This window comes from Semicossyphus pulcher, unplaced genomic scaffold, assembly GCF_022749685.1.
Source record: "Semicossyphus pulcher isolate SPU_LCO1_2020_fin unplaced genomic scaffold, fSemPul1.0.p SCAF_8, whole genome shotgun sequence".
In the NCBI taxonomy this organism is placed as follows: Eukaryota; Metazoa; Chordata; class Actinopteri; order Labriformes; family Labridae; genus Semicossyphus; species Semicossyphus pulcher.
The window spans coordinates 33,300,100-33,313,789 of NW_027211759.1; the positions used below are offsets into that span (position 1 = coordinate 33,300,100).

The following is a 13,690-nucleotide window of genomic DNA, read 5'->3' on the forward strand; positions in this document are numbered from 1 at the left end:
ATATTTATCATGCACAGTGGATGTTTGTATAACTCACAAGTACAGTTATTTAGGTTATTACACATGTATTGTCCTTAACACTCTGACTGAGTTAGCTGTTCATCAGAGTGACAGCCTGGGGAAAGAAACTGTTTCTGTGTCTGGTTGTTTTGGCCTACAGGGTTCTGTAACGCCTGCCGGAGGGGAGAAGTTCACAGTTTGTGACCGGGGTGTGATGGGTCTGCATTGATGTTACCTGCCCTTTTCCTGACCCTGGACCGGTATGAGTCCTGGATGGAGGGCAGGTTGGTTCCAATGATCCTCTCTGCAGACCTGATTGTCTGTTGCAGTCTGTTTCTGTCCTATTTGGTGGCAGATCCAAACCAGACAGTAATGGGTGTACAGATAACAGACTGGATGAGTAAAACATGATCAGCAGCTCCTAAGGCAGGTTTACTTGCTGAGCTGTCTCAGGAAGTACACCCTTTTTCCTGACAGTGTCTATGTGGCAAGTCCACTTCAGGTCCTTGGAGATAGTGGATCCCAGGAACCTGAAGGTGTCCACACTGTGCTGTTGAGGATTGTGAGGGTGGGGGAGTTTGGTGGGGCTTCTCCACTGTCGTCTCCACAGTCTTGAGTGGGTTGAGCTCCAGGTGGTTCTGACTGCACCAAAGGACTAGCTGTAAGCAGACAGGAGGTGCTGGCCATTCCCAGATGGCCAGTGCACAATGCATAAACTCTTTGAAAATGTGTATTGTGAGTGTGTATGAAAGAAGCAAAACAATACAAAAGTACATTTATTACATGCTTTAATAACATCAAAGTGCATTTAGAAAAATGCACTTCGATCACACACAAAAATATAGCCTATAGTATACTTTTAATAAATACATTAAAGTGAAATACACTTTTACTTGAATGTTAACAAAATTACTTAAAAAAAGTACACTTTTAAGACACTTGTTTTCAAATATATTTATTGTATATTTTCAGGAAGTATGTTAAAAAATTAAAAGCATAATGATATACAAAAGCACACATTGTAATGTCTCGTCATTTATGTTAAGTTCACACCTTTCAGTTCAGTCCTGTCTTTTGTGTTGCACAGGCACAGGACAAAGGGAGACACAGACTATATATACACACACCAGGTAATGGGACACAGGTGGAAACAATGAGGGCAGGGACAACAATCACAAAGGCGGGAAACACATACGGACAGGAAGTGAAGTTTTCTGAAACAAGAGGAGAGACATTACTACAAAATAAAACACGACGGGAAACACAAAAGACAGGACTGAACTGAAAGGTGTGAACTTAACATAAATGACGAGAAGTTGCTGAAGTCAAATGTTCGTTAGTGTTTTGTTTTGATGCCCTTAAGTCAAGTACGCTTAAGTCAATAGTTCATCAGGCACCCAACGATCAACTTATCAGTTGCAGTCCTTTTGCATCATTAAAAAAATATAACAAAATATATGTATGTTGTGCCTTGCAGTTTGCTGGGGAAAGCTGCTATTTGGAGGTATGTGCAATGTTAACCTACATCCTAGGTCACTAATAGGTCTGGGTCCATTGTATCCGGACCTGGACTTATTATTAAATTTTGACAAGCATCTATTTTAACCTGCGCAGCTCGTTTTGCCTTTGCCGTAGGGATTTTAGCAGCCCAGGATACTCACAGACCAATGCGTTCATTGAAAATCATCACAGGTGAAGCTTTTTATTCAATCAATCAAATTTCTTACTCAGATAAACATTGTGACTGGAACCAGTGGATGTGTGAGAATGCAGATACACAAAGAGCAGGCCGAGAGGAGAGTTACAGAGACACAGTAATAGAAAATAAGTGAGTCTGGGGAAAAAAAATATGAAGTGCTCTAAAATGAGAAAAGTAGACCGCGAAAACAGAGTTTTTAATAAAGAATGGACAGACTCGTATAGTTATGTGACTGTGGCGATTATTAAACATGGACATTGTCTGGCTCTGTCACGCAGAACTAATCTCTCGAGTCTCTTAACAGTGACAGACCAACACTTCACAGATAAGAGTTATACAGAGCTACATCAGGCTCCATCATCAAATGACCAGTTTTCAACTTACGTCCGCACTTCTGTTCTTCTGCGCACTCTCTCTCGCACCAAGGCGGTCCGTGTAGGCTACAGTGCATTTAAATATCCTCTTATATTATTAAGCAATATCACATGAGAGGGATTGATGTTGTACTGAATATCATCACAGCTGTGATTCAGTCGTTGGCACGAGGCCGCAGGCATCTCTCAAGGAAGATGACTGTAGCCTACTGATGATGCTGGTTCAGCACGGTCATGCCATTTGTCTCTTCAACCAAGAAAATAGTAAAATATTTTATCTTGTAAAACAAATGTGCATGAACTTCTCTTGGTCACACACATTCATGTCTTGAATTATAATTCAATTTTTTCTATCTACTCTTGTTTTGAAGGTACTGAACTGTCATTACTTTCACACTGGTGGTTGGTTAAGGTTTTAAGTTGTGCAATGTGACTCAAATAAGATGCACAGTTGGCCTACATATTCTTAAACTATTGTTTAATTGCTGCTGACAGAGAAAATGAGAGCTTTAAAGTCAATCATTGGCTCAACAGAGTTACAGAAGAGATTCATGATGAAAGCATACCCAGCTAGCAGGAACATTCCCATGACACTGGCTAACATTACCTACAAGTTCCAATTATGTTTTAATCTAATATTCAAAGAACGTTTTAAGGATGACTGTGTAAAATTGCTTAATACAATTTTTCCTTTTAATTTGCATTATGAATCTAAATAAATCTCTCTTCTTTTGTTCGGACAGCCATGCAGCAGGCTATGACAGTGACCCCAGCACCCCCATGGTATACAGCTGCAGCACGCAGTACCGCATACACACACATGGAGTCTTCAGAGGCATACAGGTAGGACTTTACACAACTGCTACTGAAGCTCGGGATGAAGTTTATGTTCCTCATGATGTGGAGTGATTTTAATGACTCTGCCACACTGGTATTTATGTAACTTTTGTTATTTGTATGGTATGAAACCATGGTAACGTACAATTCGATAGGGGAGTTGTCTCAAAGCTCTGCGCTGTATTAAATCCTTTCACCTAAACAAAGGGTGCTCTGTTCAGCTGTAAGTGTGACGTCAACCGGAGTGTGAGTGGGGAGGGTTATGTTATCCTATGTTAGCATAAACGCTGGTGGAGGGTTTAAGAACCCACTTCCATTCCACTGTGCTCCACACTCAGACTCACAGTTTTGGACGGCAGTGAGAGGGTGTAGGGAGTGTTTTTGGGAAAGGCTCTATGATTCTAACGCAGCATCTGTCCCCTAGTGATGACGAAACTGCAATCGTCAACAATGCTTCATTGTTGTCATTCTCTGGATAAAAGGAACCAGAGAACCTTGTAGGTCTATATGGCAGACAGAGCGACGCGTTCGAAAGTCTGGGCTTACAACTCTGGTCAATATATGTAAAATGCAGCAAAACACAGTGGCTTTCAGGGGAGCCCTATTTTTTCCGGAGCACACCACTAAGCATGTCACATGAACGCGTGTGCATGGAAGTGCGCAGCAGTGTGGACGATTGCAGGAATGCGCAAAACTGTTACTACTACAGTTAATCCTGTCAATCCTTTCAGGGAGACTAAATATCGACATAAGACTACTGTTTCAAAATTAAAGAATAGATAAGGCCTATTTGTATTAATCAGAGCAAAACAAGTCTTGAAATCAGCAGGGGGCTAAGGGCCAGATCAAATCAAAGATTCGCAACGTGACAAAACAGTTTCGGAATGTTGCAGGGAAAGTTGCAGCGGTGTGAATGGAGATTCAAAAGATTTAACAGTTTAATAACATAAAGATGTAGATATTTTTCTTCAGCCAATCAGGAAACAGCACATGTGGCTGTTTCCTGATTGGCTGAAGAAAAATAAACTAGCTCCCGAACTGCGCATAGTTTTACCAGACCTGCTGATACCGACAAAGTGATGCCGTCATAGCCCACTGCCCCGCAGACAGAGATCCCGTCTAGCCTCCCCCACCTCCCTGGTTCCTCTCTGGCTGACTGCTGCAGCGGCAGTGCAGATGTGGAGCCCACAAAACTTCATCAGATTTAGCAATAAGGCCGTACTCACAGACGGCAAGGAAATAAAGAGACCACCGTCTCCTCTCTCCTTTACCAAACTGAGAGATTGTTGGCTTGTGGTAGCCGTTTAAAGGAATGGTTATTTTTTTTCTTTATATATTAGATTTTTGTCAATAGCCTTTATATATTATGGTATTCAGATTAGTTCAGATGTGTATTATAATTTGGAATGTATTCCTATTGTATTTTTATTTTTTAGAAAGTTTGTGCACACAACAGATACCGCCCCCCACCTATAGTAATTTTAAGCAGGTAAAGTGGGTGGTGTAGCCTAAAAATGTCCAGCAGCTGAAGCTGTGGTTTAAAAAAGTTTTTGACCGCTATATTAATCAACTTTTGTTGGGGAGTTTAACATTTTTTGTTTCCTTACTTTGTGAAAGTAATTTAAAGCAGAGTTTTGAGTCTTTTTGAGTTAAGCAAATAAGTTATTTAAATTGTCATGAGAAGTTCTTTGTCTTGAAGCCTGTGGGAAACAATCACGTATTCCGTGCCTGCGGTGTCAGAACATCCTCTGAAGAGAAATTGCTGGGAATTTTTCCTATTCAGAAGTAAAAACATACATGAGTATATTCAAGTTTATTTATCATAATAATGAGAATACTTGTATGAGCAAATTGAAAAAAAGCAGCATTTACTTATTTTTTTGGTAACACTTTAAATTAAGGTCCTTGTAATAAGCGTTAGTTAAGAGGTAATAGGACCCTTATAAGTCCTTATAAGATGCTTATTATTAGGCTTACAATGGCATAATAGGTAAGTGAGTAAGACTCAATGAATGAGCTTGCAATGCTATTATAAACAATTATAAGCAACTTATGAGGCTTTTATTAACGCTCTTTAAAAGTCTATAAATTGTTTACAAGTTTCTTATAAGTGCTTATAAATGTCTTATAAACTAACAATAAACATGATTATGATACTGTTATTAACATTTATATAGTCTTATTAACATATATTTAATGTGCTCCCCCGTAATCTGAACCTTGGTAAAAAAAAAAAAAAAAAGGTAGGTGCATCTAAAGGGTAACACCAGCAACCTTATGAAACACTAACAAGTTGAACGTGCTATAAATCTGAACTAGTGCAGCCTAACAACTGCTTAAGCAAAGCGGCTAATGCTAACGCCGTTGCTAGCGTTACTGCTAGTACTTCCTCCGCCTCCAAGCCCGGTGGCTCTGATTGCTGCATATAGGATTAGGCAAACTAGAAATGCAGGGGGGAAAAGCAGGCTTCTTATAAATAAGCCTGTAATTTTTCACTGTTGTTAGCACTTCATGTTCCAATTTAATCCATGGACAGCATCAGTCAAGCAGCAGCCCCAGTTTAACCTGCAGTGGGTAACCTTAGCAGAACTCAGACACCCAAGTTAAACCCATTCTCTATCACTAAACAAGAGAAAATGACACAGGAAAAAATAGGTAGAATGTCACAGAGCTGTTGCCAATGGTTGGTTTAATGTAAAAGATTTACTTCACTGCAGTGGAATCTTGTTGGTTTAGCTACGCTAGTAACTGATAGGTCCCCTAAGTGTGAATTTTAAGTGGCCATGACAGCACAAAAACTATTTCTGTATTGCCTATGACTAATACTACATTTACTTAGAAGGATACAATAATGAAGCAGAAGGATTCAATAATGAAGATGACTGAGGAGGTGATGAGGTTAGGTGAGAGGTGATGAGATTGAGTTGGAGGTGAGGAAGATGACTGAGGAGGTGATGAGGACGATGGAGGAGTTTAAAATGGAAGACCAGCCTTGAAAGATGCTTGAGAAAGTGTTCAAATGTCTGTCTTGTGTGTGTATATGTGTCAGCTGAGCTCCAACTGAACTCAAGTGACCTCCCGCTGTCGCCGTGGCGATGGTTCATGAGTAGAGGCTGTTTGACTCCTTGGTAGGGCAGTGCCAAGACTGTAAATGCTATCAACACAATTTGTGTGCATCACTATGGAGTAAAATAACGGTGATAAAGATTTTGTATTCGTAAAATGATTTTGTGCTTGTAAAATAATGTTCACAAATTATTTCAGTTGTATTTCATGTTTTGTGTGCACAGGTATAGAAATATTTTGTGCTCGCAGGTAAGATTTGCGAGTGTGTAAAACGTTTTTGTAGTTGTAGAAACAATTTGTGTGTGTGGACTTAGAATTTGTTCCACATATATTTTCAATTTAAGGATTTTACAAAGTCTGAGTTACAGACAAACAAATTTCCTATGTGCAAGTACGAAGCTGAAGTTATGAGTACGAGCTGTGAGTTACAAATACGAATTCTTACTGTTTCTTGACAAGCCAATCAGCTCGCCTCCACATTGTCCACTGACCATCCAATCAGGGCGCAGCTGGCTCTAGGGTTCACTTGGTATAACAGCTAAGAGCAAGAGCTAAGTTAGCCTTGCAGCTAGCGGTATCGAGGCTCAGAGCACGGGATCTGTTAATGGTCACTTTTCAGAGTAGCAAAGGAGCTCAGACCACCGGGAGTTCGGAGTCGTCAGGCCCGGGGAGGGGGGACAAGATATTTTCACGTTATAATGTGATAAATTATATTGTTATAACATGAAATTGATGTTTGAGTGAGGAAACGTGTGGACGGACAAATTATACTTTAAAAAACATCATATAACACAAACTATGCTGCACTGAGAGGGTGAGAGCACCGGCACAAAGGGAAGGAGCGGGTGATCACAGACTGATGACGGGATATATGTCAAGGTGTGTAGTAGTTGGACCCAAAAGCAGAGACAGAAGGAGAAGGTTCAAAGTTATTTATTTAACTTGCAATTGAGGTTGATGAGAAGTTGGTCTGGAAATATATGGGGGAACAGTGGCAGCAGCAGCTGAAGCCGAGAGCATGGAGAATTGAGGGAGGCAGACAGAGATCCTGGGCGGCTCATGAATCTGTGACACAGGTAAACCAAGAATTATTCAAGAGTCAAAAACACGAAAAAAGATCCACAGATCAAGAAATAAGTTTGGCCGCAGCACAGTACCACTGATGATGCCAACTGAACAATCTGACAAGACTGGAGTGAAGAGCCGGGGTATATATACTGCAGGAGCTGATGAGTGGATGGATCCCAGGTGTGCAGGTGGATTGGCAGCAGGAGGGTAATTGATAGCCACGCCCACACACACAGATAGAGAGAAAACACACAGGGGAACAACAAACACAAGGAGGGGAAAAAACAACTGAAACACTAGGAATGAGGGAGAGGCACAGCCCAGACCATGACAATATACATAGTATACATATACACACATACTTAGTTTGATCGTGAAGCCTGATGATCCTCTACAGCTCTGTGTGAAATACAGTATACACAGCAGACTGGAGTCTCTGATCACAGGTAACAGCTCCTGCTCGTGGAGAGACGTACTTTGTACTTTATAATAACTGTAACTCAACGATTGAAGCTTTAATGCATTCGGGTCAGCCCTATGCTTCTTCAACGCAATAGATGTGTGTGCATCTCTCTCTGTTTCAAGTTTGCAGAGCATGTGTGACTTTCAGTAGGCTGAAACCTCCCTGCAATATCAGAACGAAAGTGTGGGGAGGGGCTAGAACGAGGGGAGATTGCTCAGTGCCACTAATCGATTGCGGAGGGCGGAAATGGGTCGCCAAATATACTACGACCATAAACGTCAATCTCCTGGGTGCTTTGGTGGTAGAGTTTGGCGCCGGTGGGTGCTCGGCAATCTTCATGGGTTTGGGCCCCCATTATCAGGTTATAACGTGATAAGTTTCATGTTATAACAATAAACATCACGTTATAATGTGATACTGATCTTTTTTATTTATTTCGAGGTGACAGCAACACGCTTCCGTAAGTCAACCAATCTATTGAATACATGGTGATTTTATTATGATCACTGATAGTTGTTAGCATTTGCAAACGTATTTACACACACCTATTATTTAATGGCCTGTTTTCTCTATTTCTCTTTTTTTGTTACATTTTGATGTTAAGGGAGAGTTTTTGAAAATTTTGCCTTGTGTGGTTTTGCTTTAAATAAGGGCTGGGACTTGTGTGTGTTTGTGTGTTTGTTTGTTGCAGGATGTGCGGCGAGTGCCCAGTATCGCTCAAGCCATAGTGCGGTCAGAGAGCAGCGAGAAGCGTCCGTTCATGTGTGCCTACCCTGGATGCAACAAGCGCTACTTCAAGCTGTCTCATCTGCAGATGCATAGCCGAAAACACACAGGTGAAACCAAGAGAAACAGAAGGATGTGCTGTAATATTAAAGTTGTTACTTGATGTTACCTTATACTTCTATTTTCACTTCTACTTTAGGGGTCAAATTTTTTACTTTATATTTCCACTACATTTAGCTGAGCAGTTTTAGCTGTTAGCTACTTTGCACAGTCAGATTATTAATACAAAATATATCAACTAATACGTGATGATGTGTTTTTATGCATTTATCCAACTAGCATTTTAACATAGTTGAGGATTACAGTGGCCCTAAAGTGCAAATAACTACAGCATGTGTTGTGTGTTTTCTGTCTGCTAGACGTCAACACAGACACACAGACACTGAACTTAACTTCGCCTGTTTGTGTTGTTGGCGCCTTTCAGCCATAGGCCTCAGCTCATTCACACTCCACCTCTTTGCCCTCCTCTACATTAGCCACATTTCCAATATGGCGACCCCGAGCGCCGGTGCAATTCAGGCTTCAAAGCGCTTCTTCAGAAACTTATGGGTGACTTCACTGAGACTACGTCCATTATTGATACAGTCTATGGTTTTATGAAATTCTGTAGTGTTTTGTGATTTGCTGGTGTGTTTTCTGAAATGCTGTGTTTTTTTTCTGAAGTGTTCAGTTTTTTTGCTGGTGTGTTTTCTGAAATGTAGTGTTTTGTGATTGTGAAGGTTGGATCGAAAAGGCTCACAAAAACCACAAGGGAATGCTACAACACTACAACACTGTCACAAGGAAACTACAAAAACTGCACAGAAGGAAGGGAACACAGAGACAATTACATGCAGTTGAAACACATTAGGGCAAGGCAGGTAATCACACAGACGAGCAGGAAGTAGAGGACCTAAAACGAGACACATGGTGAGGACCAAAATAAAACAGGAAACACGGGACATGAAACATAAGGGTAGCAATTTTGAGTTTAGCCCGGAGACGTGACAAGTATTATGACTCTTATTTTTGTATTTTTACACATGATGATGAAAGAACGCCACCTTCAGCTCAACCTATCTAAGACTGAGCTCCTTGTCATCCCAGCCATTCCCTCAATCCAATCACAGATCGATGTCCAGCATAGATCAACCAAACTCATGCCCACAAAGTCTTCCCAGAGCCTGGGTTAATTGACCACCAGCTAACCTTTAAGGTTCACGTGGCCTCATTTGCTCGGTCATGTCGATTTTCCCTGTACAACATCAGGAAGATCAAAACCTTTCTATCAGAGCATGCGACACAAGTTTTGGTACAGGCTCTCGTGATATCACGCATTGACTACTGCAACTCCCTACTGGCAAGTCTCCCTGCATGAACATTTAAACATCTGCAGGTTATGAACTTTTTCTGTTAACCCAGGCTTTCAGCTTCAGCTTCTGTTCACGTTTACAGAAAGGGGGGCGTTTTATCCGTCATTTGATGCTTCTTCTGCACGAATAGGAGCAATCATCAGTTGTCTGCTTCAGTCAGACTGTTTAAATGAGTAATGATGAATATAGAAAGGTTATTAAAACCAACACTGCTGTGGCAAAAAAAGGCAAGAGAGGAATGCAAAACCCTCAGGTCTACTCTCCCTCTAGCCCACTACACTCTGCCAAAGAAAGGCACATGGTACTCCCATCACAGCAGGGTCTTAAAGCTACAGTAAGTAAGATGGAGAAGAGAGTGGACTTTGCTTCATAATTTGAAAGGTTACAACCTCCAGGTCCCTCCCCCTCTCTCTCAGCAGTGCTCAGTCCTGCCTCCAAAGCCCTCCCTGCAAATGAGGCAGTAATGCGTGCACAGGCTAGTAACCACGGCAACTGAAGAAGCCAGGTATACAATATGGCAGACACACCAGTAAAAACGTGAAATGACAACAACCACAGCCGTTGTATTACATCACCAACACTATCGAAGCAGATACACATTAAACCAACGGCAATCAGTGTTGCTGTGAACGATAAACTACAGCAAATTTGTTTGGTAAATTTTGGCAAAACCGCCAGCACTTAGTTTGTCAAGAGAAACTGTGGAAAAAAAATATGCCAACTAAGCAGTAACACACTGATGTTCAGAAAATTTAGCCGTGAGAGCACAGGCATACATAACTATCAAGAGAAAGTCCGAAACGGTAACACTGCCTGGGCACTTCACAAAGATATTTTCAGCCACTCCACCATGAAACAACGCAACACAGAAACCACATTGGGAACAAGCTTACATTAGCCCAACTGCAACAACAACGTAAAGCCACAGTAACTGCAGACATCTTAGCAATTCAAATCACTGATCAAGACCCACCTTTTTAGAACTGCTTTTAACCTCTGATGCTGATTTTTTCATTGTTTGGTTTCCTCTTATTGTGTTTCTTCTTTTCTTATTTTGTTTCTTTAGTTGTTTCAAAAATGTCAAGTGTCTTTGAGTATCATGAACAGCGCTATATAAATAAATGTATTATTAATGTGGATACACTTTTTGAAAACAAATACAACAGAAATTAAGCTGGGGTAATTACTTGTCAAGCAGAACTGTTGAACTCAGCATTGTTTTTTTATCCTTTCAGGTCCTGTAGCTCTCTCCACCTCGGAAATGCTGCTCCAATGTACTCTGGTTTTGTTTCTGTCACGGTCCAATTCTTTCTGTTTAGTTTGCTTTTCCTCATTTGTCCTCTTCGATGTAACAGTCTTTGTAGTGTAAATCTTGGTTAGCAATGAAGGGATGGGCAGTTTTTTTCATTCCCCTGGTTGTTTTTCAGCCCTTGTGGACACAAACCGGCTGTGCACACTGAAGAAATTGAGCTCAACCATGTGAGTGGTGCTGCGCACCGTGTGTTTGACAGTAGCCTGAAAGACTGCTCGGCTCTGATTGGTTGTTGTGGACCGGGAGCAGTGTATTCTTGCAAATGCCATTAGGAGCAGTAGGAGGAGCCAGAGGAACATGATTTTTTCCACAGATTATCTTTCTCACGTACTGCATGGATAAAGTGACAGTTTGAACAAATATGACAAAAAGTCAGTTTTACTAATGTTACCTAATGAACCTTTAAGTCACTAGCTATACTCATGTTATCTCTGTAGGTGTGGTGGAATGAGTTACCAACTCCATTTGGTCCATAAAGTCCCTTTCCACCTTTAAGAGAAAGCTAAAGACCTAGCTCTTTCATGAACACCTCCACACTCTTCAATACTATGAATGACGATGATATTGGTGATGATGATATTGAGGATGTTGCTGATTTTGATTAGGATATTCATAATGATGATGATGATATTGACAACGTGTGATGATGTGAGCTGTTTCTTGGCACTTACTAACACTGTTCCCTCCTGTCTAGATCCTTCCTTATGCTGTATTAACTCTCAGATGTACCTGGCTTTGGGAAAAAAGCGTAAAATTGTGCATGTTTAATTGATTAAATACAATAAGAAACTGGTGCCTCTGGTTAAAAAACAACCAATAATTTACAAATGATAAGCCATTCAACGTCACATGAACTTACACACTGAACTTACACCGTTGTCAAACTGTTATCAAGGTGTTGTTAAAGGGTTGTTGAGCTGTGTTCTGAAATCAAACAGGAGTCATAACAACACTGGCAACAGCTATCGACAATAGACACTTATTTTAAAAAGGCTGCATTGTCTGGACATCATATGCTTATACGATGTACCATGGCAAATGGTAAATAGACTGTACTTAAATAGCGCTTTTCTAGTCTTCTGACCACTCAAAGCTGCTTTTTACCTGAGGCCTAAGTGCCAATCTCCAATCAGATCTATGCCCATTCATACCAGATGGCTATGCCACTGGGAGTAATTTAGGGTTCAGTGTCTTCAGAGATTGAACCCCGAACCTTCTGATTGAGAGGCGACCAACTCTACCACTGAGCCACAAGCACCCAAAACCAGTGTGTTGGCATTGCTTTGCAGCAGTGTCATATTTAAAAAACTTTAGATTCAGATTGGTTTCCAGTGTTTTGGAAATGGGGCATATAGAATCCCCCTCACAGAGTGAAGGCGGTGTGAGACTGAATATGGACATAAAGTCAGAGTTGACAATGATATCAGGGAAGTATGTTTGCTAATAACAATACATTGTTCAAGTCAGTGAAGAAGTTACTGTCAGTAGAGCTGTAGACCTTTTTACAAAGTGTGTGTTAACTGTGATATCTTCAGGAACAAAGAGTTGCCTAAATAGTATCAAATTCAAATTCACTTACCTTTCCGTGTCTTTTCTTGTCTTTGTTCAGGGGAGAAACCCTACCAGTGTGAATTCACAGACTGTGGCAGGAGGTTTTCTCGCTCTGACCAGCTCAAAAGACATCAGAGGCGGCACACAGGTTTAATGAGTTTACTTAATCTGTATATTTCTTTTTCATTCAGTTCTTTGAATTTGAACTGGAACCTCCCTTAGATAAAGTTGCTTATGAATGGCCAAACCTCTGAAAGGCTTCTCTGCAAGCCTCTGCTCTACTGTATTTCTCTGTCTCTTTCTCTGTGTGTGTGTGTGTGTGTGTGTGTGTGATGCTGAACATACGAATTCTGTTTGTGTTTGTGTGTGTATGTATGATATGGTTCACATGTTTAGGAGTTAAACCTTTCCAATGCGAGACGTGTCAGAGAAAGTTCTCTCGGTCTGACCACCTTAAGACACACAACCGGACTCATACAGGTAAAACAAGTGCGTAAACTTTTTTTTCTGCATTTCTCTTCATTCATTACATTTTTATATATATATTTCATATAGTAATTTTACAACCTATCGTTGGAATGACAACATGTAGGATACTTAACTTGTAAAATAATGGACATATACATAAAGTCTGTTATATTTTTCTATTCAAGTTATGATCAACATAATATTCTAATATTTCTCATTTACCCCTTTCTTTTTACCTGATTTAATTTAAATTCCACCTAATCTGCATCTATATTAAATCCATCCTGTCCTACTTTTTCTCCCACCCATCATTACCATCTTTTCCAACTTTTCTTTAATTCTTCTTCACTCCCTTCCAACCTGTCCATCCATTCCACCTCTCTATAAGGTGAGAAACCTTTTAACTGTCGTTGGCCTAACTGTCAGAAGAAGTTTGCCCGCAGTGATGAGCTGGTTCGACACCACAACATGCACCAGAGGAACCTCACCAAGCTCCAGCTGTCCATCTGAGTCTTTGTTGACCTGTATGTATATATTAATGTAAACATGTTGGTCATATCTGCTAATATTGTCTGTCTAGTTAATCTGAACCTGGTTACCTCCTTTGCACCCAAGAAAACAGCCTCTTATCTAATTGGTCCCTTAAAAAATGATCAAAGTAAGTGTATATCATTTAATATCTTTGAACTAGGTTTTGAAGCTTAATGAAAATCT

The 13,690-nt window shown here is 40.6% G+C and overlaps 1 protein-coding gene across 10 annotated transcripts in view; it reads left to right on the plus strand.

Annotated features, from left to right (window-relative positions):
- Nucleotides 1-13,486, plus strand: part of wt1a (WT1 transcription factor a) — a 55,133-nt gene extending 41,647 nt beyond the window's left edge. For 6 of the 10 annotated variants that reach the window (XM_069685928.1, XM_069685932.1, XM_069685937.1 and 3 more), the window contains 5 exons: nt 2,817-2,916; nt 8,199-8,343; nt 12,567-12,656; nt 12,905-12,997; nt 13,365-13,486. In XM_069685928.1, coding sequence (XP_069542029.1) covers nt 2,817-2,916; nt 8,199-8,343; nt 12,567-12,656; nt 12,905-12,997; nt 13,365-13,486 — 550 coding nt within the window. The remainder of the gene's footprint in view (nt 1-2,816; nt 2,917-8,198; nt 8,344-12,566; nt 12,657-12,904; nt 12,998-13,364) is intronic. The other 4 variants (XM_069685929.1, XM_069685936.1, XM_069685935.1 and 1 more) reach the window with 4 other exon arrangements.
- The last annotated feature ends 204 nt before the right edge of the window (nt 13,487-13,690 follow it).